Raw genomic sequence first — 24,049 nt, forward strand, 5'->3', positions numbered from 1 at the left:
AGTAAAATACAAGAATCCATCATTATGAAAAAGCACACATGTTTTGATCTATCAGGCATGAAAAAACATGTTTTTAAGATAACACTTTGCAGACCTGTGCAAAAAGTTCCCCTTCTGAGCAACAAGGTGCAACATCCAGCACACTGGTAGGGGCCACCAATCCAGGCTAAGCAGAGCAATAGCCTGGAGATGAAGGCAATGATTGGAGACACATGGTCATACTTCACAGAAACACGTTATCCTAAAAAGCACAGGAAGAGATTTCTGTTTACCTCAGATAGTAAAATGTGGGGAAGAAGCTCTGGGTAATTCCTTTTCTCCTCTCCCGCAAAGCTAAGGCTATCAGCAACGTATGAAGACAATCCAACATTGCACATGAAGAATAATATTTCAAAAGTAGGATCTGCAAGCTGTGTTCTTAAGCTTTTAACTTAATAAAACTAATGCTGTGATAGCCACAACTATTAGAGAAGGAATTTAATTAGAATACATTTCAACTTGAAATACAAAAGCTGAGAACTGACAGATTATTCTCCACTGCTCAGGACGACTATCAGACCAGCAAACACTTGTTCTCCCAGCATGCTCTATTCTTTGGCAGGAGTGTTTTCATATCCCACCACCTTTTACTCTAGTCAAAGATACTACTGTTAAGGTATTTGGGGAAGAGTTTCACTTCATCCACAAAAAACCCAAACCAAACCCACAGCAGGCAAGATGTTTCTCTCTTACTTTTAAGTACATCACCTTACCGTTCATGGAAGAAGTCGAAAATAGCCTGATGGTTGTGCTGTAAATGCTTTACCACCATGGGTCTTTCCCTCTCTGTCCTCAAAGTGGCAGTAACTTTGCTATGAAGAGAATTAAATGCAGTGGAATGAAAGCAATAATAAGACCAGTATAACGCTTAATTTAAAGTAATTTATTAAAAAGAAAAAAAGGCAAAAAAAAAAGCATTGCATGTGTCACTGGCCCCAAGCACCTTATGTCCTCCATGTGAATGTCAGAGCCATCCAGGTGTCACTACAGTTATGCTGGCCACCAGAGATAGGATTACAAGGTATGTGGACATGGCCAAGCAAAATATGACCTTGCTAGCTGAGGTAGCAAGCCATGAAAATCCGGAGGCACCAGCCTCTGCATGCCTGAGAAGGCCCCAAGAGCACCCAGAGGAATTGCTGCACAGAAATCTTTTTCTCCACAGCACTGGTGGTTTTTATACCAAAGGAGGATGGATCAAAACTGTATTTAGCCACATTATTCACACAATACTATTTACTTCCTGATTCCATTAGATTTTGAAAGTGCCTTAATTCACACTAAATGGTCCAAAACTCAGATGCATAGTATTTCAACCCCAAAATCTCTAAAGCTGCAGGTAATTCTCCCCATACCTGCAGAAGTGCAAAGTTTTGCTTTTTTGAAAGGAAGCTATTCAAAAGCTAACTGGAAGTATACAGAAAGCAGTTTAAAGTATGAACATGGCACAATTTTATCTAGGACTTTTTTTTCTACACTGTTTAGGAGGATATATGAAATCTTTATTTCCACACACTTCTGTAAAGATTAAACACACAAGTTGAGGAGACAGAGCATTGATTATTCACCTGCTTCTAAACACCTTAGCTTTCTGAAAAGCTTCTCTTCCCTGGACAGGGCACGTCTTCTAAAATGACCCACCTGACCTTCACATCTGAAGCTGTAAGAACAGGGCTACCTCTGCTCTGCAGCTTAAAAATTACATACTTCATTGAGATGAACTTGGAATCCACCATGATTAGACTGCGGTTTAAGCTGATGAAAAAGGCTTTTCATTACATTCAACACTTGAACTGAAAATTAGATTTTTTTTCTAGTTCCAAGTGTAAATTCATGAGCTGAATCTACTTCTTATTATAAGAGGCCCATTATCAGTTTGTGTGTATTTGCCAGACCTGCTGCAGCTGAGCATCTACTTTGACAGCACTTTGGTGAAAAAGATATTAAAAAATCCCAAGGAAGTCACAGAAAATGGGGAAAGGGAGACGGAGGAAGGAGACATGGGAGTAAGGAGGTAGTGTGGCAATTTAAATAAGCTTAAATCATTTAAAATGTCATGAGCCTTTCACAATACTCCATCATTATCAAAACAGTATCAATTAGTAATGTTTTGAAACAAGGAAAAACAGAACAACAAACAAACAAAACCAAAACAGAAACCCCCCATCTTTTTAACTCTCAGAAACTTTCTTTTATTTTGCTGCCCAATTAAGTTAGAGTTCAAATAACATGCCCAGCTTCTGTTCACAAGATATTTTTTAAAATGAGAATTATAAATCACTCAAACAAAAGGTTTAAAAGAAATCAATAAAATTGTCGAAATAATTCAAATGGCAATAAGGCAAAACTTGAAATAGAAAAAAATCTTCATACAAACCCCTTAACAAAACATCTGTTGGTTTTCTGGGGCAGTTATTTGATATTTGTTCCGGTTTTCTTTTTAAAAGAATGCATGTGAGTTTCTAAGGATTAAAAATATTTAACAGTGACACAGAAATCAGTCTTATTAATTCCATTGGGGATGGTATTTTGAAGTTTCTTTTTTTTAAACAATGTCTTGACTAGCCAAGCCATTTCACATGACATCCATTAGTAGAAATAAATTTAAAAGACATTAATCCTAATTTAGTTGAAAAATAAATAATCTTCAAGTATTTTCAGAAAGTAATGGGGCAAACAAACATGTCTGTCTGGGGCTACAGAAGAGAACTGTGCCTATGTAAAGAACATTTATTCCCCTGGCATGTCAAGGAGAAAGTTTTTTTAACACCTCTTTAATTTTCACAGCTACAGTAAGATTTTGGCAATGGGACACATGGCTGCTCTTAACTCCAGAATTATAAACATGAAGAGATTTTAAAACCACACCTTCTTAAAGCTGACAAATACTGTAAGAGTTCTCTTCAGTCTCTTTACGCTGCACATAAAACAGTCCAAAGCATTCATGTTCTTTGACACTGATATGAAGTGAAGAAGTGGGATTGCATTTGCAGTAGAGGGAAAGCAGTGAGCACAGACAGGAGCACACAGGCCACAGAGTGACTGCCAATTCCTGTCCAGTCCAGCATGCCACACTGCATCAGGGATTAAACACAAAGACAGGAGCAGTGTGACAAACCACCCCATGCGGCCCGACACAACTGAGAGCTTCTCCTGTATCAACATGCATGGATATTACCAAGAGATGGTGTGGTGGAAACTCTGCAGAAAGCTATTTTGTTTTAGAAATACTCTTCTCCAAAGCAGTACTCAGGAAATTTCTTTTGGAAACCCTCCTGATTGCTATAGATACAGCAGCTCAATTCATTGGAGACGTGGAAGGAATTGGCCTGCAGCAGTATCTCAGGCCTTTGTTTCATGTTGGCTCATGAAACTTCTTTTCAACAAGTCAAAGAACATAGAAGTTTTAAAAAATCTCAAACAACGCATTTAAAGAAAAGTAGCACAGGTAATTAATGTATTAACCTGACCCTGGCATTGACAAAAGCAGCATTCTATATGTAAAAATATCAAGAAAGATAATATAACTAATGCCAATCAACATGGGCTTAAGGACTACCGAATAGCTGTCTAACCGCTTTGAGAATAAATTTCCTTAGATAAAGTCAGGGATTTAAGTCACAAATGAAATTCCACAGTAGGTTCTTCTGCTGATATCCAGGTATGTACAACAGGGAGTACAGAATGAAAACCAGCAACCCCAAAAAGTATCCTCCAACAGCAAGCAGCCTTGTCCTAAGGGCTGTACATTGAAAGGTGCTCATCTCTCTTGCCTGAGCAAACAGAAGTGAAGATCTGATGGCACAGATATTGTCCTAAGCCAGACATACTGAACACTGCAGCAGTCAAAGTAAAACCTTCCACAAGCAGTGCCAAAGCAGCCTGCACAAGTCTGGCACCACCAAAATGCAGTTGCCTGTTGGGTAAGTGCCTAAACACCAAATACAATGTTTTCCACACCCACAGTTTGCATGTCCCCTCCTCCTCCCCAAAGGATGGGGATGGACTGCAGTTCTTTCTGAACAAGGAGCCCAGGAGACCAGACTCACCAATTCTCTTCTAGCACATGAAGCAAAGTGGCTGCTCTCCTTGGCAGCAGCCAAGGCAGGGATGGACAGCCTGAGCCAAGGGCCTGACTACTCTGCCTGCTCCTTGTCTTGTCACAGCCAAGGCAGGCACAGACATACCACACAGCTCAGCCAGGAGCTCCTGGCCACCACCAGCACGGAACACAGCCACTGAGGACTCTGCTCCAGGCACGAGCACAGAGGGAAGGGAAACAAAGCTCTTCCTGGGTAAGAAACTAAAACCACATTATTTCTCTATCAAAGACAACTAAGGTGCCTAAAACTACTTGCTTCACCCCGCTGCTGTCAGCCTGAAATTCTTCATTCTTTCTCACACACACACATCTCCTTTTCACCTGCAAAAAACTAACTGCCCATCATGAAATCTTAAATCTTCTACCCTAACATTTGGCAATGCTAGTTACTCAGCTAACATCTTACCACAGCATATATAAATTTTTAAACAGAGTTTTAAACTCAAACATTCACTTCACTAACTGAACAAACAGAAGGAGAGTTGCAAGTGTGAAATGGTTCTTGTAAGTGAGGAGTCATCACAAGCAGATGGGCTTCAAGCAGTACTGCCACACCAGACCCTAGACATATATTATGTGACTTTTAAAGGTTTACATTATTAAGAAAGTTACTACTGACATATTTGTTGAGGATACAAATCCTGAGATACAGAGAGAAATGGCACAATGTTGCTGATGGGAATCGGCATGAAAAAAACTAAAACTGGCTAGAAGTCACCTTTGGAAAGCCTGCAACACTAACAACATGGTGGAGAGGGAAATATTTTTTTAAAGACTAAGGAATCAAGGTGGATAAGCTACTGGGTGGTGGGGTGGGAAGGCTGTAACAGAAAAAAAATCAAATTTTAATTCACAGGCGTTCAAATTCTTAATAAAGTACATGATTTTTATAGCAAAAATAAACCATTGGAAGAGCTTAACGAGTATTAAGACGACTGGATACTAGAAATATTAAGCTCAAAATCAGAAGATACATGCTTTCAGAAAAGTATTAGGGTAAAGAAGTCCTGTAATCAGTGCTGTGCAAGAGGCTCAGAGCGGATCAACATTGTGAAGTTCTCTGGTCTGCAAATCAAATATTGGTATCAGTAATCATGTTAGTTTGGTTTTGGTTTTTTTAAATAAAAATTTCAAACTTGAAACAGCTGCTACAGTCAAGGGATGAACAGACAGCTGGCTAATACTAGTCTGAAGCCTAAACATCAATCACAGCTGTACACAGTCACTTTTATCTGTGCCTCTGAGTTGGGATTATCTACAGAAGCATGTCAAACAGAGCTGAAGCTCCTGCTGCTCAAACACACTATCAAGCTAAGGAAATTCTTACCCCACAACTCATTTCTCCAGAGCATGGGGTCAGCCCTGGAAGAGCTGAGACTTCCCTTATGCAACAGGAATCCAAAACCAGCAAATAAATGAATCAATAAAAAAGGCTTTGCAAATTTTAAAGCAAACCTGACAGATTAGGAAATCCCACTGAACAGTGCATATTATTTGCCGTCAAGTTGCAACAGGTGATGGTTTCTCTTGACGTGAGATATCACCACAACAAAAAGAGTCAGAAGAACCCACATCACACAGGCACGAACCTCTTCCTGCCTCACTCTAAGCAGGCAAAACCCATCCAACCTCACCACACTTCTCAGCCATTCCCATGTCATTGATGACATGTGAATGTCTGCACACAAGACAGCAGTACCTGATTGCAAATGTTTATCTTTCCCCCTGTGCATTCCCACACATACTCTCTGCACACACTGTTTACACCTCTCTTTCCCCAGAAGTCGTCTCACTCCTGCGAATTTGGGAGTGAGTGAAGTTAAAGCTCTAAACAGATGGTACAGATTTTGCTGCTTGATATTCACATAAAGACATTTTCAGTCTATCATTTTCTCAAAATCAGGCAGGGTTTGTTTTTGTTTTTTGTAATATGCTGTAAAGCTATGTCAATCTTCATTATGGACATGGTTTAATGGTGGACTTGTCAGTTAGACTTGATGATCTTGCAGGTTTTTGCCAATGTATATTATTATTCTATGTGGGTGAGAAAAGATTGTCGAGATTGCTAGCAGCTCAGCTTTGCCAAAGTGAAAAACCATAACCATAAAAAGGAGAAATCCTCCAGAGATGCACCTTTGTGTGTTCACTTTGACAGCTGTCACTGACAACAGTATTCAAACAGTGTAGATGCTGAGGCTGGGAACCCTTCTGATTTCCATGCCAGGTTACACACAGCAAGCAAGTCCCAAAGCAGCACCTATCCCCTAGCAATATTTGAGGAGTAGCTAATGTTTGTACAGAAGACCACTTCAAGCCAGAACATGGCAAACCTGGAGTCTTTACACATACAACAACCACAGCCAAGGGTCTTCTGGGCACCGAGTCTTGCTGTGGTCCTGTGTGGAGCAGGGTTATCATCCGCTTCTCCTGCCAACCCAGTGACAAACTTACCAAGTATCTTCTGCAGTCTTGCCTATACAAGAACTTCAGGGTGAGCAAGCTGTTCCCAAATCTATAGCCACAGATAGAGTAACAGAAAACAAGGCATTAACACGGCCTCTGAAACAAGGCTCTAAGTTAAGAACATCATCATCACCATTGTTATTATTGTTACTATTCCCTGGACATACTGGATAAACTAAGAATACCACCAAGGTCTGTTTTTAGATGCTCATTTTGGGATTAAAGTCAGGACATGGACTCCCACCAATACTCCTTTAAAAGTTACATTACTGCCAGCTAAATTTGTCATATCAACCATCAGTCAGTTCAGGTAATCCAAATGAGCATCAATACCTAGATCAGCACTTTCTTGAGAACCAGATGTGAATTTGTTTTGTCACAGTCAAGTAGCCATGGAATTCTAAGAGCACATATTGAAAATACAATGACTGGTGTAAAATAATCATTCAAAGACGAGCAACGTGCGAAGCGCAACACCAAGAACAATGTTGCTTTCATGCCAAATGAAGACTGATCTTGGTGAAGAAAAAGTGCTTTTTTGTCTGCCTGTACTGAAAACGTTCCTGGTACCCAGAGTCACGATGCTTCTCACCCTGGGCTTCCAAGGAAATGCTCGTTGGCAGCATTCCATCTGATGTACGAGACTTGGATGCCACCCAAACATCCTCAGAGCTGAACCTTTGACAGTTACACTTCAACAGGAGCCTGGTGCATGTCTGAGTGCACATGAAAATGCAGTCTGTGGGTGTACCTGGGCATTCTCAGGTGGCCCAAACGCAGAGCAATAAGCCAAATAAGAAGTGAGAGATACCACTAACAGAGAAGTACCTGAAAAGACTATGTGGCTCTCAGAGTGCCAGCCTGAGAAAGGTCTGCTGCGTCAACACCAATGGTCAGCAACAGTGGGTTGAATATACCAACTTAGCTCTTGGGTAATAGTGTTGATAAGGAACAGAGCTAAGCATGGCAAAAGCTGAAATATAGGCATGCCCACTTCAGCTCTTGAATGATGAAGAAATCTTCCCCTTAATCAGCAATGATGGTAAGACTACTGAAAAACAAAGGGATTTGTTTTCCACATAGGAAAAAAACACAGAAGACACAGTTCAAAGAGGTGAAACACTGTAAAGGGCATAAAAGGCAAGTGAAGTCAGGTGTTATTCATGTTTGCCTGCACAGTAGATCACCTCACTGCAATAGAGGGAACTTTGCAAATTGTACCAAAATCCCAGGTAGCTGCTTCCTCTGTAACCAGGGAAGAACAAGAAACACCAGCTGGCAAGAAGGAGGGGAAAAAAAAAAAATAGAGACTTTTAACCCATACCTGGGGGAATCGAGCCTAAGAATCTTAATTGACTCAATTAAATCTGCAGAGAACACAGATACTGTAAATATTAGAACTAGTTTGAAAAAAAGGAAGGAAAAAACCCTCCAAGGCAAAACATTCTTTTATTCTATGATCTCCATTGTGCCATGCAATTCAGAAGACAGAGGTTTGCCCCAGGGCTGTATTAAGGGTTATGCTTTGTGGTTTACAATTTTGATATGCCATTTCTGAGGTTTCTCAAGATATCTCAAGGGAGAGCAGGATTACAGAGTATGACAGAAACACTTGTTCTATTACAGGAGTTCAAATCTGAAGAAGAACACGTAATATATTGAACTGTCAATCCATCTGCCCATTTTTTCCTGTAAAGCAGGCACAAGGCCTTTACCTTGTTTTTAAGCTACATGTTGTGATTCTGTTTAATAAACTCCATGAGGCTTTTCTCCTTAGAATGTTATCAGTGTAACTAAAGAACTGGGGAGTGGTGTGTCATTTTAGTGGTGGTATCACAGCTACATAAACCCTACCACAATGATGGTACTTGCCCTTCTGACCAAGTCTAGGAGAGAAACACCTCATGAAATGGCATCACAGCCACAGGAGACAGAAAGTAGCAAGGGACCCAGCTATCCCATTTGAAAGTGCATCCTCACGCCACACATTAGCTGGGGAATTTTAACATTACAGCTCCAAAAACATACACTGAAGCCATGACAGAATTTATGAATACTCAACTAAATATTGCAAGTGTCGGCCCACTCAACAACAGAAGGAAAGACCTGAGTTTAAAGAAAGGGATTTAAGACCCATGTGTAGTTTATGAACTGTACTGTGAAAGTTTAGCCTCAAAAAAATCTGTTATCTAAAACAGATGTTGCCTTTGCAATGCTCAATTTATGATAAATTGTTTTAATATTTATACCTAGCACAGGCACTGCAATAAATCAGACAAGGGCAAAATATAACGAGCATTCCAAAGTACAGAAATTACACACTCCCGCTCTGTGAGACCCGTTTGTTTGGAAAGCTAAGGGAATAAATCTCTAACGGTGTTTTTCTTTACTTGCCGCCTCACGAACTACGAAGCCAAAAAGCAAAAACCAAATTACTGTCGGCCACAGCTAAACGCTGGGCGAGCAGCTTCCCGCCGGGCAGCTGGGAAGCGAGCTCCCGGCTTTGGGCGCGGGGCGGGAGCGGGAGCTGGAGCGGGAGCTGGAGCGGGAGCTGCTCCGGGCCGGGCCGGGCCGGGCGCTGCCCTCGGCCGCCACGCGGGGGCGCCCCCGCCCGCGCCGCGCCCTCCGCGCCGGCAGCGCCCCGGGAAAGGGACGGCGAAGGGAAACGGGGGGAAAGGGACACGGGTGAGCACGATAATCGCGACACGCCGCTGGAAGGGCGCGTCACCAGGCGGTACTGCAAACTACTCAAGGGCCACTCTGCTGATGCTGAGGACACGGAGCTGGGAGGAGCTGCCCCCTAGAAGGCGAAGAGCTCATGCAAAGCGAGCTTGGCAATGAGGGCTGTACAGTCACCCGCCGTTTAATAAGCCTGTTTTGCTGTCAAGAGGTTTCACCTCCGTCCCCTTCCCCATCACAGAAGTTCAGATGCTGCCAGCGACTGTCAAGTGGGCAGCTTTGGCACCACGTGCTGCACGGAGAGGATACAGCTATGGATCAGCACATTAAATAGTGTAAGCTGCAAAGAAGCTTGTTATAGTACATGGTGCTCTAACACCGACATGGTCCGTTCAATCCCCATATGAGCCATGCACTCAAGAGCTGGACTTGATGATCCTTGAGGGTCCCTTCCAACTCAGAGTATTCTGTGAGTCTGCATATGTAAAAGATCTAAAACTCTAGTTTCTGCCTGAAATATCTTGCTGGTAAGGAGGGCAGCTACCCCAGCAGGAAGGCAGAGCCTTCACCTCCCCACATCAAAGGGGACCTGAATTATTTCACATTGAACTATTCACATTCACATCACACCCGCAGCAGCACTGAAATGTTTCCAACAAGGTGGACTCTGGGCAAGAAGGTGGGTAGCTTCCCATGCTACCCACTGGGCACACAGGGTCAGAAAAAACAGTAGAGAGTAATGAGAATGGAGAAAATAGCTGAGGCAGCTTCAGAATCTACTAGTAATTTGAAGAAGTTCCTCACTTTTCAGTAGTGTCATCACAACCGTGGAGAGGGCCAGGCTGGCTCTGCTTCTGGTTCACAGTGGCCATCTCATGCTAACTTTACTGGGCATTTGCAACAGGACCTACAGTCCAGACAGCCAGGGAACCACAGCAAGTAGGGGGAGCTCCTAGCTTTTAAATTTAGCGATTTTTTGGTTTACTTTAACCATTCCTTTAAACAGATTTCTACTGGCAATATTCTACAATCAGATTTAAAAAATAATTAAGAAATCCAGCCACAAACTGAACATCATCATCCCCCAATAAAAGAAGCCACACTGACAAGCTGTTGGAAGCCACACTGACAAGCAGGGACTTTATGTTCTAGGTGCAATTTGCAATGGCCTTTCTCAATGACAACCCAAATGAGTGCAGAAAGATCAGAATAAAAGCAGCAATGAAGTCAGAGCACTGAAGAATCCCCTACAGTTCAGTTTTCTGCAGCCCACTTGCATGGTTTTGCAACTCCTCTCATCATTCCTGTTCTACACAAGCGGCAGCAACAATGACCCACCAACTGAATGAACCAGAGCACTAATTTTGGCTCTGTTCATCTAAAAAACACCCCAAAATTGAAGTCTACATTCCATTTGTTACCTGTGCCATTTAACCACTGAAGATTCTCCACCACAGGGCAGTGTTTTACGGACAAGCCTGTGCTACAGGTAACATTTGCTGCAGAGCAACTCAGTTTAAAATGTGAGCAGACTGCCTGAGGAAGCAGAAGAGATACCACAGCTGACATGTCACCTTGATAACCTACTGTCTGCTGGTGCCATGGGGACTAGAGAGGGCACTGTGCTTCTACCTGCTTTTGGCATCACCACAGGTACAACCAACACCAACAAAACTGAAATCCACTCATAAAAATTGAAACAGACACCAGGCATGGGAGAGTACTGCCAGAATGAAATCAGAAAAAAAATCTCAGTCTAGATGTAAAACCTGTTCAAGTAAGTAATCCTTATGAAACTGCAGGTGTTCCTGTATTACATTATTTGCCAGAGCAAGCAGGCAGTACATTTTGTGCCATGCTGCTACCAGTTTGCAGAACACTTCAGTTTAGAACAACAAGAGCTAGTATCAAAGCTTGGCAATTTCTTGAGACTGGAATTTTACGTTTGCATTCAAAATTAGCAGCAAAAGGCAGCCCCAGGTGCAGACATGGAGAGGTCTGAGGGATGTGTTTTAAGGCAAGAGGTACAATACACTAAAAGATCATCTTCACCAATTTAGACAGTGACTTCAGTTTGGATACTACCACAACAACCTCACCTGAACTCAGTCTTCCCTTTGAGGAAGCTGGACCTACATGAGCTCCCAAGGTCCCTTCCAGTATAAAGGACTGAGTGATCTTAATAGCCTGTGATGATCCAGTGGGGACAGCTTGAGGGGAGGCAGCTAACACACTTCCCCCAACACCAGACAATAGGGCATACAGCCAATCCTCACGGGTTCCCAATCTCCTAGGTGCCTTAGAGTTCACTGGCTCTCTCCAGGCACAGCACAGGTCAGGAAGCCTGACCAGCCTAACAGATACTTTTCTTGCCTTCGCAAGATCCCAAACTTGGTTCCCAGAGGCAGCAAGCAGCCTAGGGCAAGATGTCATCTCTGCAACTCAGCTCTGCAGCTTTGGACACAATCAGCCTTAAAAGGTCTAGAAGTGGTATCTGTGCCAAAGACTTGGAGGTCACAGAGGTCTGGCCCAGAGAAGGTGTAGAAACTTCAGGAGTCAGGAGAGAGGATGCAGCATAAAAAGCTCTACCACCAACTTCCTGGGAGTACTCTTTCAGCAGACAACAAGCTTTACCTGGTGCTTCTGGGCTAAAGCAAAATGTTTGGAGAGTCAATCCAGAAGTAAACACCATCAAAAGGAGATAACTCTGACAGGACTGTTATTCTCTTTAAGGCCCCAACTAGCTCTGCTTCACAGGCAGTTCGTACACATGGCAGAGCTGGCAGTTTAGCAGATACTCTCCTTAAACATCTGAAAACCAGTCCAAGGAGGGAAGAGTTTATGTGGCTAGTTAAAGGACAGAAAGTGATGGTGCCAGTGCAGACGACTCCCATATGCCTGAGATCAGAATCTCCTATATATCCTCATACATAAGAACTAGACTCCAGAGTGAGGATTGTTTGCATTTTTCTGCTGGGCTGGAGATGGAAGGCATCTGGACAATAGAGTAGTTGAAATTTCATTGACAGGAGATTTGTGCCAGCTCCAACACCAAGTATTTCAATAATCCTCTTTTTTCCAGTTCATTCAGGAGGCACACAAGTAGCTGGTTGTAGAGGGAACAAAAAAACTTGACTCATCATCGCCCTAACCAAGTATTAGAAAAGTGAGGCAGTAAAGTCATGAGATGATGTCTGGCACACTGCTGGAGTCCATTTCCATAGCCAAGATCAGAGAAAAACACTTCGTCCCATAGTGGTAAGCATCAAAACACAGGGAGCAGCCAGTCTAGAATCCAGAAGGATATACAGGAGACAAGCTGCTGGACTATGCCTACCCCTGCTTCTGCTCCTCAAAGTGATCATCACTATTGACTGGACACCATACTGACGCCTCCAGCCAGAGAGTCATATAGCACAAGTCCCTCCCCTCAAAGCCTGGACAGTAACTACTGCTAGTTCATTAATTAAATAATTTGTAGGGACACACATTCTGTAAAAGAGTTGTGGTTTGTCATTCATTCTCACACTTCATGTTTCTGCCATCCTTTCACACACTAGGACCAACTGTGCAACTCAAGTGCATCAGCAAGGTAGAAAGGAAAGGGAACTGTCCCTCTCCACCAATGCAGAGGCAGGGCAGGCAGCAGCCCTCCTCACGCAAGAGAGCTCCCAACAGAGCAGGTAATTGAAAAGGCTGCCTTTTCTGCTACATGGGTATGAAAATACAATTCTGTCTCCCTAACACACATGCTATAGAGTGTTTCACCTTTGCAGTATGCTTTCAGACAGCCTCATATAGGAGCTGGATATGAAAATACTGTTAAATAATCATTTTCATAGCAGGGTGCCCAAAGTCACTCTCTTGGAAATACCGCAAGAGAATGACAAATAATGATTTAGCAATATCAAGTTCAGCAACCAGCTCAACCTCTTTGTTCTCTCAGAAAAGAAGTTCAGATTATAATTAGAGCTCCTACAAAGGAACAAATATAATGATGTTGACTTAACATAGCATTATGTCATAACACACATACACACACATCTAGCATTAAAATGTAAGCTGGCAGAATATACTTCTGAATGAAACTGAAAAAATTACGTTTTGAGTAATATCTTAGGGAGCCAAAGTCAAATACACATCAGTGTTTGAATACAGCAAACACCTGGTGAATAGTGTTTTGCAACTTCATGAAAAGAAAGAACAAGAAGTCCTCTTTCTGTTGACTCCCCCCCCTTTTTTTTTTGAGCCTAGTCTCAGTCCTCACAAAGAAATTATCAGCCATTTTCAAGAATTTGTGCTGCCTTCTGAGGAAAAAGCTCCAGTATCACAAGAGGCCCAAGCAGATTATTAAAACCTATCAACTGAACATTAGTAGAACTGATATAATTTTCGTTGTCATCTCATCCACACATGGAATTACATCATTATAATGAAGCCAACATACCTGCCTTCAGTAACCAGCCTTCTTCCCCTCCCATAAACTGAAGACCTTGGTGAAGCACAACCTGCCTATAGTATTAATAGTGTATATGAGAGCTTTGGAGAGGTCAGCTCTAGGCTTTATTGAGATTTAGAGATTTCTCTTTTCTTTCTGCACACCCCAAAGTAGCCATGAAGATGAATTCTACAGACTTCTAACAGAAATATTGATGTTGTCCCATCAGAGTTAGGGAGGGTAAACTGTGTCTTTCATACCCATTAAGCTGCAACATTTCATGGGGGCAGAAGTCGGAAATCCCTTTGCTTTCATGTTAGACTATGGTGCAACCATTCAAACAAAATATGCTGTACACAGTTCCATGATATATTTGAATTGCTGTTAACAATTCATCACCAAGTAATATGAATAAGGCTACACAATGATGCTTATCTACAATGAAGAGGCTTAACATAATAGAATACTCTGGTGAAATACAAAGATTGCATACTCATAAAAATATAAATAAAAATTGTTCCCCCCACATTTAAAGTACTGTTATAGTAAATCCAATAGGTCATTACTCTTGAAAAAATGATGACTGCAGTAAACATTCAAGACTGATTTTTTGCACTGCATTAGGAGTCCCCTTTGGCTGTCCACTGTTCCTATGCTTTCATTCATTCAGTGAAAGGATACCCACAAAAGAAATTGGCCTTACTAAAATCATGTAAATTTCTGGCTGCCAGCAGGTAGCACAACTGAGCCATCACTAGGAACTCTCATGAAGGAGATGCATACAAACACTGGGAAACTTAACACAATGAACACAACTATACATTAGGCACAGGGAGAAAGTAAATCCCTTAGCATCACTTGACAGTAAGCAACCTCAATAATACAAGGAGAGTTCTTTGAGACTAAAATAAAGCCACGAGTAATAAAACAAATGGCTCTACAAGTATATAGTAATAGAGAGTCAGTGAAATACATGTACCAAGTCCTGGGCTTCCTTCCTGAAGATAACCCACAGTGAACACATCAGTGAAAGCACTGCTCTATACTCAGAAAAAGAGCTATAAAGAGGTTCTGAGATTGTACTTAGATCAACCTTAAAAAAAAATTGAACAGGGAGACTTTACTACTAATACAAAAATTAAGAGGTGAACTAGTAAGCTCACCTAGTTAATGAGACTCTGCTGGGTCAAGTAACCTATCTAAAGAAGATTACAACACAATTTGCATTTGTGCATTCATTATTAGGTTATTCTCTCCCTTCCCAGAAAAGCAGTGGGCAACAGACAAACTGAAGTATGACAAAAAATACAACCCAGGACACAGAATAAAAGCTTGGCATGTAGAATTATCAGAACATTTTTTGTGCATTTCCATGACTGCAAAATCAGACAGCGCTTCAGTCTCTAGTGTAACACTGTTCAGGGATAAAACAATACAAAATCCCACACCTGTTAACAGAAGTATAAATGAGTCGTAAGCATCCACTTAGCACAAACTAGTAGCACACCATGACCTTTCACTGCATAACTACATCCTACAGATCACAGATTCAATGGACAGCATCCCAAAAGGCAACTGCATATGCTTTTTGAGTATTCTACATAAAACATGGCAGCAGTGGAAGGCATTAAAGTTTCCTGGAAAATAACAGTCATTTAAAGTGATACTTGAACAGAACTACTAGACACTTTTGTCAAGTGATAGCTCCTGCTTTTTGTTATGCATCCTACCTGAGACCCTGTTCATACCTTAAGGCTCTAGGGTTTCCTACTTGAAGATAACTGTTTACAGGAAGTTTCCTGTTGACAGCCCTAAGTGCATTGTCTCTACCATGACTTCATACTACAAAAGATAAATGATGTTATTTCTTGAAGAGAAAGGAGGCAGGATTGAGACACAAAAGGTCTCACCTGGGCATGCACACCATGCTATACCCATACTCTGTTCAGATTTGCTCAGTTTCCTTTCTAGAGCCAGAGGCTCCAAGAGCTGCTCAAGAAATGCATGTTCACAGCTACCAACACATGAAAATTAGGAGTATGCAAATGAGAATTAGCTGCCTGAGCTCTCTTTCCAACCACACTGCACCCCAGAGGCAAATAGTTTATTAACTTTTTTAAAGACACATAAAATGAGTTGTGAGAAAAAGCTATTTTAATCAGTATTTTCCAGTAAGGAATGCAACAGGTGCCAAGAACTAAAGGAAACCCACATCTGCTCCACTGTGACCATAGGCCCTCCCTGACCAGATTTTATAATACGTATTTTGCACATGCATGGATTACTTAGAATCTGAGGAATGCAGCCCATACCACTGGGAGACCATAAAAATATAAGGAATCTGCAGTCTTTCCTGCAGCATGGATCTGGAATGCCTGTACTGTTTAAGCAGTATTACAATAATAGTAGCTCCAAAACTAAAACTACTGTCAGTATGATTAATGCCAGTAGCTTTCTTACCCTGGGCAGAAAGCTGTGAGGTTTACATGTCGCACTGAGACTTCTAACTCTGCATACAGGGTAGAAGCCCACCTGCCTCCTTCACTTGACCATGAAGGTTGAAAGATAAGAATAAGCACTGCTTTTGGGAGGGATTAAAAGGGGATAATATCAGGCCAGCCCTCTTCCTGGGTTTGCAGAAGTCTGGGTGCCCAGGGATGCTCGTGAACTACTGACATGAGTAACAGCTGCTATCTTTGTCTAGAGAGCTCACTAGCCTCTAACTGACTGCCCTGTGAAAAGCTCTGGGGTACATGAAGCGAGAAGGACAGTAATCTAAGGTAAAATTGTATTCTGTCTGGTTCAGCAGGGTGGGGAGGCAAGAGAGCCTCTATTTGGCCTTGTAAGGAGCTACATTCCTTCAACTGCCTTGTAGCAAGTTTCAGGGGATAGCCACATTTATATGCGCCACACAGATAATGCACTTGAAATGCTTTGGGACTGATATGAATAGGAACTATTCTTCCCTTTAATTAGCATTTTTGCCAGATGAACACTGCTGCGAAGTGCCAAGCTGTGGAGTCCTCCTACAAGTTCCAAGAGATACACAACTGACAGCCACAGCATATCCAAAATTGGAAGATTTCCTTTTGCACCTACAATTTGTTTTGCCCACTTGAATGAAAATAACACAGTTATCAAAATGATCACCCAAGATAAGGACAAAACCAGGGTACTATGCAAACCCAGAGAGGTCACACATAAAACTCTGCTAAATTCTTGGGCAGTTGCATGATGTTCTTTGAATGGTGACTAACATTATAATAAACATTGACCACAGAAAAGGAAATGCATTAGTGTACTTCCAAAGAGATAGCTGATCATAAAAAGATATAGAACTATGGGTTTTTTAAAAAGTCAAACAGCTGATCCTACTTCTGATCACACACAGAGAAAGTAGTCATGGGTGACTGCTAGACCATTTACAAGAGAATTTCTCCAAAACTTCACCTTAAGTTATAACCAGTAGGAAAACTATAAATCTAGAAATACAGTGAAGATATAAGTTATACTGTTTCAGTGTTGGTGTTCTTGTATTACCAGATGAATTGCCAATAGAAGGACAGTATGGATTAAGGGAGAAAAAAAATACAAAAACATTGGCTTGTTTCCTAGCAACAGCTCAGCTAAAATTACTTAACATTTCTACTCAATCAAATGTAAATTTGACTATGTTATCCCTTAAATGTTGATTATAACAGGCCTTTTCAAATGCAAATTCAGTGTGTAAAGTGAATGTAAACGTTGACAAAGCTGACACCAAAATCTCCTGATTAACATCATTTGCATGTACACAGCAACATTATTACAAACCTTCTAAAGACAGAAGGAAATGAAAATTGGAGAGAGAATCACCTTCTGCATCATCTCATTCTTTCCTGCTTTAAAAGCAAAACAGACAAAAATATAAAGCCTTTTGGACTGCATGCAAAATTCCAACAGTTTAAAAGTGCAGCACAATAAGCTGTACCTGAATGCTATTCCTTGTGTTACTAGCAAATACAATGGAGTGAAAAGCTCTGGTTTATTTCTAAGTCACAGAACTTGAGAATTACAGGGAATACATATAGCACAGGCAGACTGTAAAGATTGTAATACCATGTAGCTGTTGGCAGCTTGCAAGTTTTCTTGCCTCTTTTACCTGCAATTCTTGCAAGAGAAAAACAGGAGGAAGGGAGGAAAATGAATATGTGTTACTCCTGAAGTCTGCAAGTTTGTTCTTTGCACAGTTAATCAACTGGGATTCAAACACCTTAGTTATGCTTACATTCACACAGGGCCAGATTATTTTTGCCTAAAACATGTAGAAGAGGCTTCAAAGAGGATGCTAACAGGTTTCTTCTTGTTGCAGCATTTCACAATAAGGGTATTAAAGTATACTATTTTACAATAATGTGCACTGCATCAGGTTGATTTACCACTAGTTAACCAAAAGTCAGCGGGAAGCTGAGAACAGATGCAGTGTTCCTTCAGCACAAAGCAGGTAGCCAGACTTAACCTCTTAAACTGAGAGTATTTTCTAGTAGAAAACACCACCCCTTCCTTCTGAATCATCTCAAGAAGGACACTGGGCTGAAACACAAGATTTTACATCTACAGACACCACACAGACTTATCTTTGGCAAGAGAGATTTTTTTTTTTTCCATACTGATGCAGACAGGTGCCTTGATAGCTTGCTGTGATACACACTTCCTCGTCCAGCACATTGACACAATAAGAATTCACACAGCATCAGCCACATCAGTGCAAAATGAACAATTTAGCATTCACCAGCTACCTCCTTATCTTTCATGGTGCTATGTTTTTAAAGAAAAGCAGAAACACTTTCTTCCTCCACTGCACAGTTTCTTAATAGAGTTATTACAGGCCTGTTGATTATTATCTTTTCTACCCTGGATTAGAGCTGCTACTGAAAGTATTTTAGACAGGACATATGCCACTCCCCTTACACTCCCAAGTTGCAAATTTTAGCCATGTCAGACGCTAAAAGTTGAAGGCTTTTTAAGAAATCAATGAGCACAACAGATGAGTATTGGGAAGGCACAATGAGTAAAATGTTTACATCCATATTAAGCGCAAATATTACCCATCTCAAAAAGCCAGTCCCATCTCAAAATTATGGTTCTTGGACAGAGCTGAAAGTGAGTTTTGGACTTGGCCTAGGGGGTAGGAAGGGAGAGAAACCCAGGAAGATGGAGGCAAGAATACTTCATCCTCCTGTACCAACTCCTGCCTGCTACCCCACTGCTTAAAAATTTCTATGTGCCAGACAAGGTTCAAACTCACTTTTGAAACATGTTTGAAACAGAGTCCAGTTCTAAAGGCAGGGCTCATTTCTGGAGATGCATTCTGATGACATATGAGCTGGTTTTCTTCAGCAAAGCCTAAAGCAGCAGGATCTCTATACCTTACCTCACGGATCCTCCACCCTTATGTTACACATTTGCTGCTCCATTCAAGTCCAGCTTCTGATAGGAGAAACAAGGAGATCCAGACTTTTGTGAAAATCTTGAGAAACTAATTTATTTTTGTTTGGAAACTTTCCAGAGGCACTTTTAGTGCCTTTTAGTATATACACATGAAAATTAATACTGTTCTCTCTTTATTAATACATTCTTTCAAGTGACTTTTACAGTCTGGAAGCAAAGGTCAGTTACACTGAGTTCCAATAATCCACTGCACTAAAAAAGTAACTTTATTTGACTGTATGTTACTATAATTAAACATACAGGATAACATCTTTGATGTTATGACTGTCTTGGACTAGATGGATAACAATCCCATTTTTACAAATGATGATTCAAGTTGGAACCCTAAAAAAAAAAAATCTGAAATACCTACAGCATTGACTTCATGATTTACCATTAAAAATACCACCGGGGTATGTGATATGGCAGCTGTGTGTTGAAAGATCACTACCTAACTGGACTCTCACCTCAGAACCCTGACATAAGAGGCTGGGAGCTCATGACAGTGACTGAAAGAGATGAAGCAGTAGTTGTTGAACCAGCAAGGCATTTGTAGTTGGGAACTAAAATAAATGACTCTTATGCAGCATACAAGTTCCTGGAGAAAAGGCTCATTAACATGAGAAACATTTACTACAGAACAAAACTATGTAAACAAAAGAAAGAGAAGACGTGCACAAAAAGTTATCTGTTATCCTACACCATGTGGGGTATCACTGCCAATAAAGTTCCAAAGACAAAGACTTAAACAACTGAAACTTAAAAATCAGCTAAAATTAGTTGAATGCAGACAAGGAACCAACTAGCAGCCTTTACTTCTGTACAGAGACTACAACAGAAAGGAACAGTCTCATAGGAATTCTCAAAGGAATTGTTCAGCCTCAGTTGAGGTGCTATGGGAACTCCTAAAAAATTGAGAGTACACTTATTCAAACTTCATGATGCACTAGGATCCCCATACTTGAGAAAAATTAAAACGCCCTAAATTAACCAATGGCACTACTTTTACCGGAAAAAAAACCCCAAAAATTTATTCTGAATAAAGCACACCTGAAGTCATGTAACTGGCTTTCAAATATGCTTAGTGGGAGAATTCAATTCAGTATACTTGCAACAATGACAGACATCAAGGTTCAATTAAGAGAGGTTTTATTACCACTCATCACACCCTTAAAGACCAGAGCAGGTAAAGTTAAATGTTCCTCCCTGAGCTTCATGTGCAGCAGACAAGTGCAAAATACATGGTAAGCTTGCTGCTGAAACAGGAAAGAGGAAAACTATAAAAGGAAAGATGAGAACTATCTCAGATTTAGACGGGGTATTTGAATATGATTTGGAAACATCGCAGAAAATTGTTTTTTAAACACTTTGTATTCTTAATAGAAGACTGTATTAGCTTATTCATCTGGTAGGCAAACCTCTCTAGATTTAAGAGAAGCAAAAAAAAATCCCACACACCTCTGAATGTGTGTGTTGCTCAGGAACAGAATGGTGACACAGAAGCATTGTCCTGCCTCATGATGGAGACAACCTTGGAGAGTCACTATTCATGCTCTCAACAAAAGGTTGGGAAAATGTGGGATTAGGAGGGGCCGAACTTAAAGTAAGTACTCATGAGCAGTCCTCATGTCATTTTTTAACTCTACATGCTGGCCTTCAGCCAGACCACAATAAGGTTCGATTTACAGAAAGACAAACTACAGTAGATGTACTGCACTGCCTGTGATTTCTGCCATGGCTTCTTTTATGAGCAGAAGATAAACTACCCGATTTAAGACTAAGTAGCTTCAGTAAGCCTCTTTCAATTAACCAAATACTACAAATACACTCCTTTTCAGCTACCCCATCTAAGAAAGGCAAATGCTTATCCTGCATTTATCTTAGTGTGCATAAGCATAAGCACACTATAAAAGTACAAGGACAGGAAATACTACAGTAATTAAGGGACAAGCTGCTCCCAGTGCCTACTTTGATCCTCAGCAACATGACAACTGAACTTGACACTACTTTCTGGGTGAAAAAGCAATTCATTCAGGAATCAGAGAATGGTTTGGGTTGGAAGGGACCTTAAAGACCATCTAGGTGTCCCACCACAAGCATGGATGCCTTCCACTAGACCAGGTTGCTCAAAGCCCTTCCTGACCTTCTTGAACATCACAAAGTTTGCACAGGCCCACCTCTCAGGCCTGTCAAGGTCACTCTGGGTGCCATTCCCTCCTTCCAGTGTGTCAATGCGATGAAGCCAACTATGGTCTGGAGTGGCTGCAATTCCTTTGTGCTGCTCTTCAGGACCTCTCCTGCTGAGCTGCAATCCATCTCCAGGCTCTGGGCATCTTTTGCTGGCGCTGGCACCAAACTGGTAGGAGTAGGATGGATGGAGGTTCCCCTCCCCCAGCAACTTTCATTTAAAGCCCTCTTCACATCTTTTAAGACATCTCTGTTTTAAAAGAACTAGCTAATCTGTTCTTACTAGCAAATGTAATCCTTTACCCCAGCATCAAAGACTCCATTTAGCTCAGTTCTTGAAGTTTATAAAGAACTGAGCGGATACATGAGGCATGGAAATTAAAAACAAAATAGAAGAGAGGAAGCAGGCTTGCTAACTGCAGGAAATAAGATTTTTTTCTACAATCTCAGCCCCACCACGACTTATGTTTTATTCATCAATTCTACTTATAGTTTTTCTCTTTAGGCAAAGACAACCTGGCAGCACCACATTTTTGTTACTCCAAGTCAAATATAATCCCAGATCATTAAAAAAAGAGATAAAATACTCCTCAGAGAGTCAGGAACAGCGCCTTGTTACCCATCTAGGGCGTCCATCTCTTGCTCACATTCCTAGGGTTATTTTTGGCACAGTGTACTGGTCCAAGCACACACAATGGAAGCCAAATCCTACCACTTCAGAAAAGAGACAGAGAGAGAGGCAGTTTACTTTTGCTGACCTCTAACTCACAGCCTCTTTTGCACTTCTCTGAGAAGCCATCATCCCTCTTGAAATTGTGCATCCCTGCCATCAGCACACTCCTGCCTACTCTGACAGTCTCAGGAATTTTACTCACGACATACAATACTCTTCTGCTCTTCACAGAACTGTTGTGCTGTAACTTCTCTCTCCTACTCTCCACCTCCTTCAAGGCATGACTTTTGGAAATTTTTTTTTCAAGCCAGATGCACGTACTACTATTGCATATCTTACAGCAGCTTCTGGTTATCAATGTCAAAAAGTCAATGATAGACTGCCAAATCCATGGAGCTACAAGTAAGAATGTATAAGAGAGTCATCAAGTCCTACTGTAGCCATGTGATGCATAGTAAAGTTGTTCAACATTTGCCACATCAAAAGCTCTACCCAGATAAACTTTAGAATAAAAAAATTTTAAAAGGAAAAAATCGAAACTAAAGAAATACAAACATATGAACTTGAAAAGCACCAAGAAATAAACAGAGCAACTAATAAAAATAATAGTCAGAAATGGTCTCACAGACACTGCTCTGAAATTAAAGCTCACAGGCACAAGGCAAAGCTTAGAAGTTAAGATACATGGCTGCTGGGATAAATATCTATGGCTCTCCTCACCTGCCCACATATTTGGACCATTTAAGATTTTCTCCTTCAGAACCAGTGTGATAGTTATCAACCCGAGACAGCTGCCAAGCCCAAGCAGCATGATTTGAATTTCAGAGAAAAATAATGTCAAGAGTATAGTTATTATATCCATTAATTAAAAAAAAAAAAAAAGAAATAAAAAGGCCATCATTAATAGAAGGTATTTAGCTACTCTCTAGAGTAAACCCCATTTTGAATTCTGTGATCTTGAACAGGAAATTGCACTTCAGTCTCCTACCCAAACCAAAACCAAAATATCTATTTACATGTCACATATTTACATGTGGACAAAGAAACTATAAACATCCTTCATGCATGTGTACATTTGGGTTTATATATTTATGTATAGCCTTATTTATGAGCCTAGATCTTCTGATATTCTCACTGGGATCTTTGCAGCAGAGAAATCAGCCATGTTCCATCCAAAAGTTCACTGATCATCCAAAGGTTTTGCTTCTGAGAGGTGCAAATTACGCGCACAAATCCTTCGTGCCCACACATCTCCCTGGCATCTTGCAACAATCCTGTAAGAAGGAGAAGATCCAGCCCTGCCACTAGCCCAGAACTGGTTTCACCTCTCCAGTTTGGTTCTCCTCCTCCATGGTTTGCTGAGCCATCTAATCCTTGCACTTCTAAATGGAAATAACACATTGCCAAACACTAATACTTATTATTACAGTCAACCAATTAAACTGTAATTCTACCATTGTTATCCACCAACACTCTTCCTGCTTAAATGCAAGGTATGTTTACTTTATTACTGAGGAGCTCAAACATTTCTTTCACAATAATGTATTCTCTTCCTCCTCCTACCTAAGCCAAGGAGAATGCTCATGAATCAGACCAATAACTAGAACCATGTTTTCACTTCTACACTGACATGGACAGAAGCAGAAAAACTGAGAATTAGTGTTTTCACCAGTTTTAAGATCCATTAAAAGATTCTGCAAAAAAGGGAAAGATGGCAGAGATTACAAAAAAAACAACCGAAAAAACCCTTCTGCACCCCAAACACACCACCACCACCACACAGAGTTGACATTTTATTATCTTCTCTTTTACAGTATCACTGCTGAAGCTAGAAGTTTGAGATCTGCTAAACCAAATGAAATGGCCATAAAGGAAGAAATCAGATGGCAAAACAAGTAACACATCTTATAAAACCTCAGATCCCTTAGCACTGCGTAGATAAAAATATTTTGGATTTTATTCCAATCTGCTCTGCAAAGAGCCTTTTCCTTACCCTGCT

General features: G+C 41.0%; 1 protein-coding gene across 2 annotated transcripts in view; it reads right to left on the reverse strand.

Annotated features, from left to right (window-relative positions):
- Positions 1–24,049, reverse strand: part of JAZF1 (JAZF zinc finger 1) — a 189,618-nt gene that overhangs the window by 149,709 nt on the left and 15,860 nt on the right. Inside the window, exon 2 of one of the 2 annotated variants that reach the window (XM_069007192.1) lies at positions 753–851. The exons of the other annotated variant lie outside the window; for it this stretch is intronic. Coding sequence (XP_068863293.1) covers positions 753–759 — 7 coding nt within the window. The 5' untranslated portion in view covers positions 760–851. The remainder of the gene's footprint in view (positions 1–752; positions 852–24,049) is intronic. 2 annotated transcript variants of the gene reach the window in all.

This window comes from Aphelocoma coerulescens, chromosome 2 (assembly GCF_041296385.1).
Source record: "Aphelocoma coerulescens isolate FSJ_1873_10779 chromosome 2, UR_Acoe_1.0, whole genome shotgun sequence".
Lineage (NCBI taxonomy): Eukaryota > Metazoa > Chordata > Aves > Passeriformes > Corvidae > Aphelocoma > Aphelocoma coerulescens.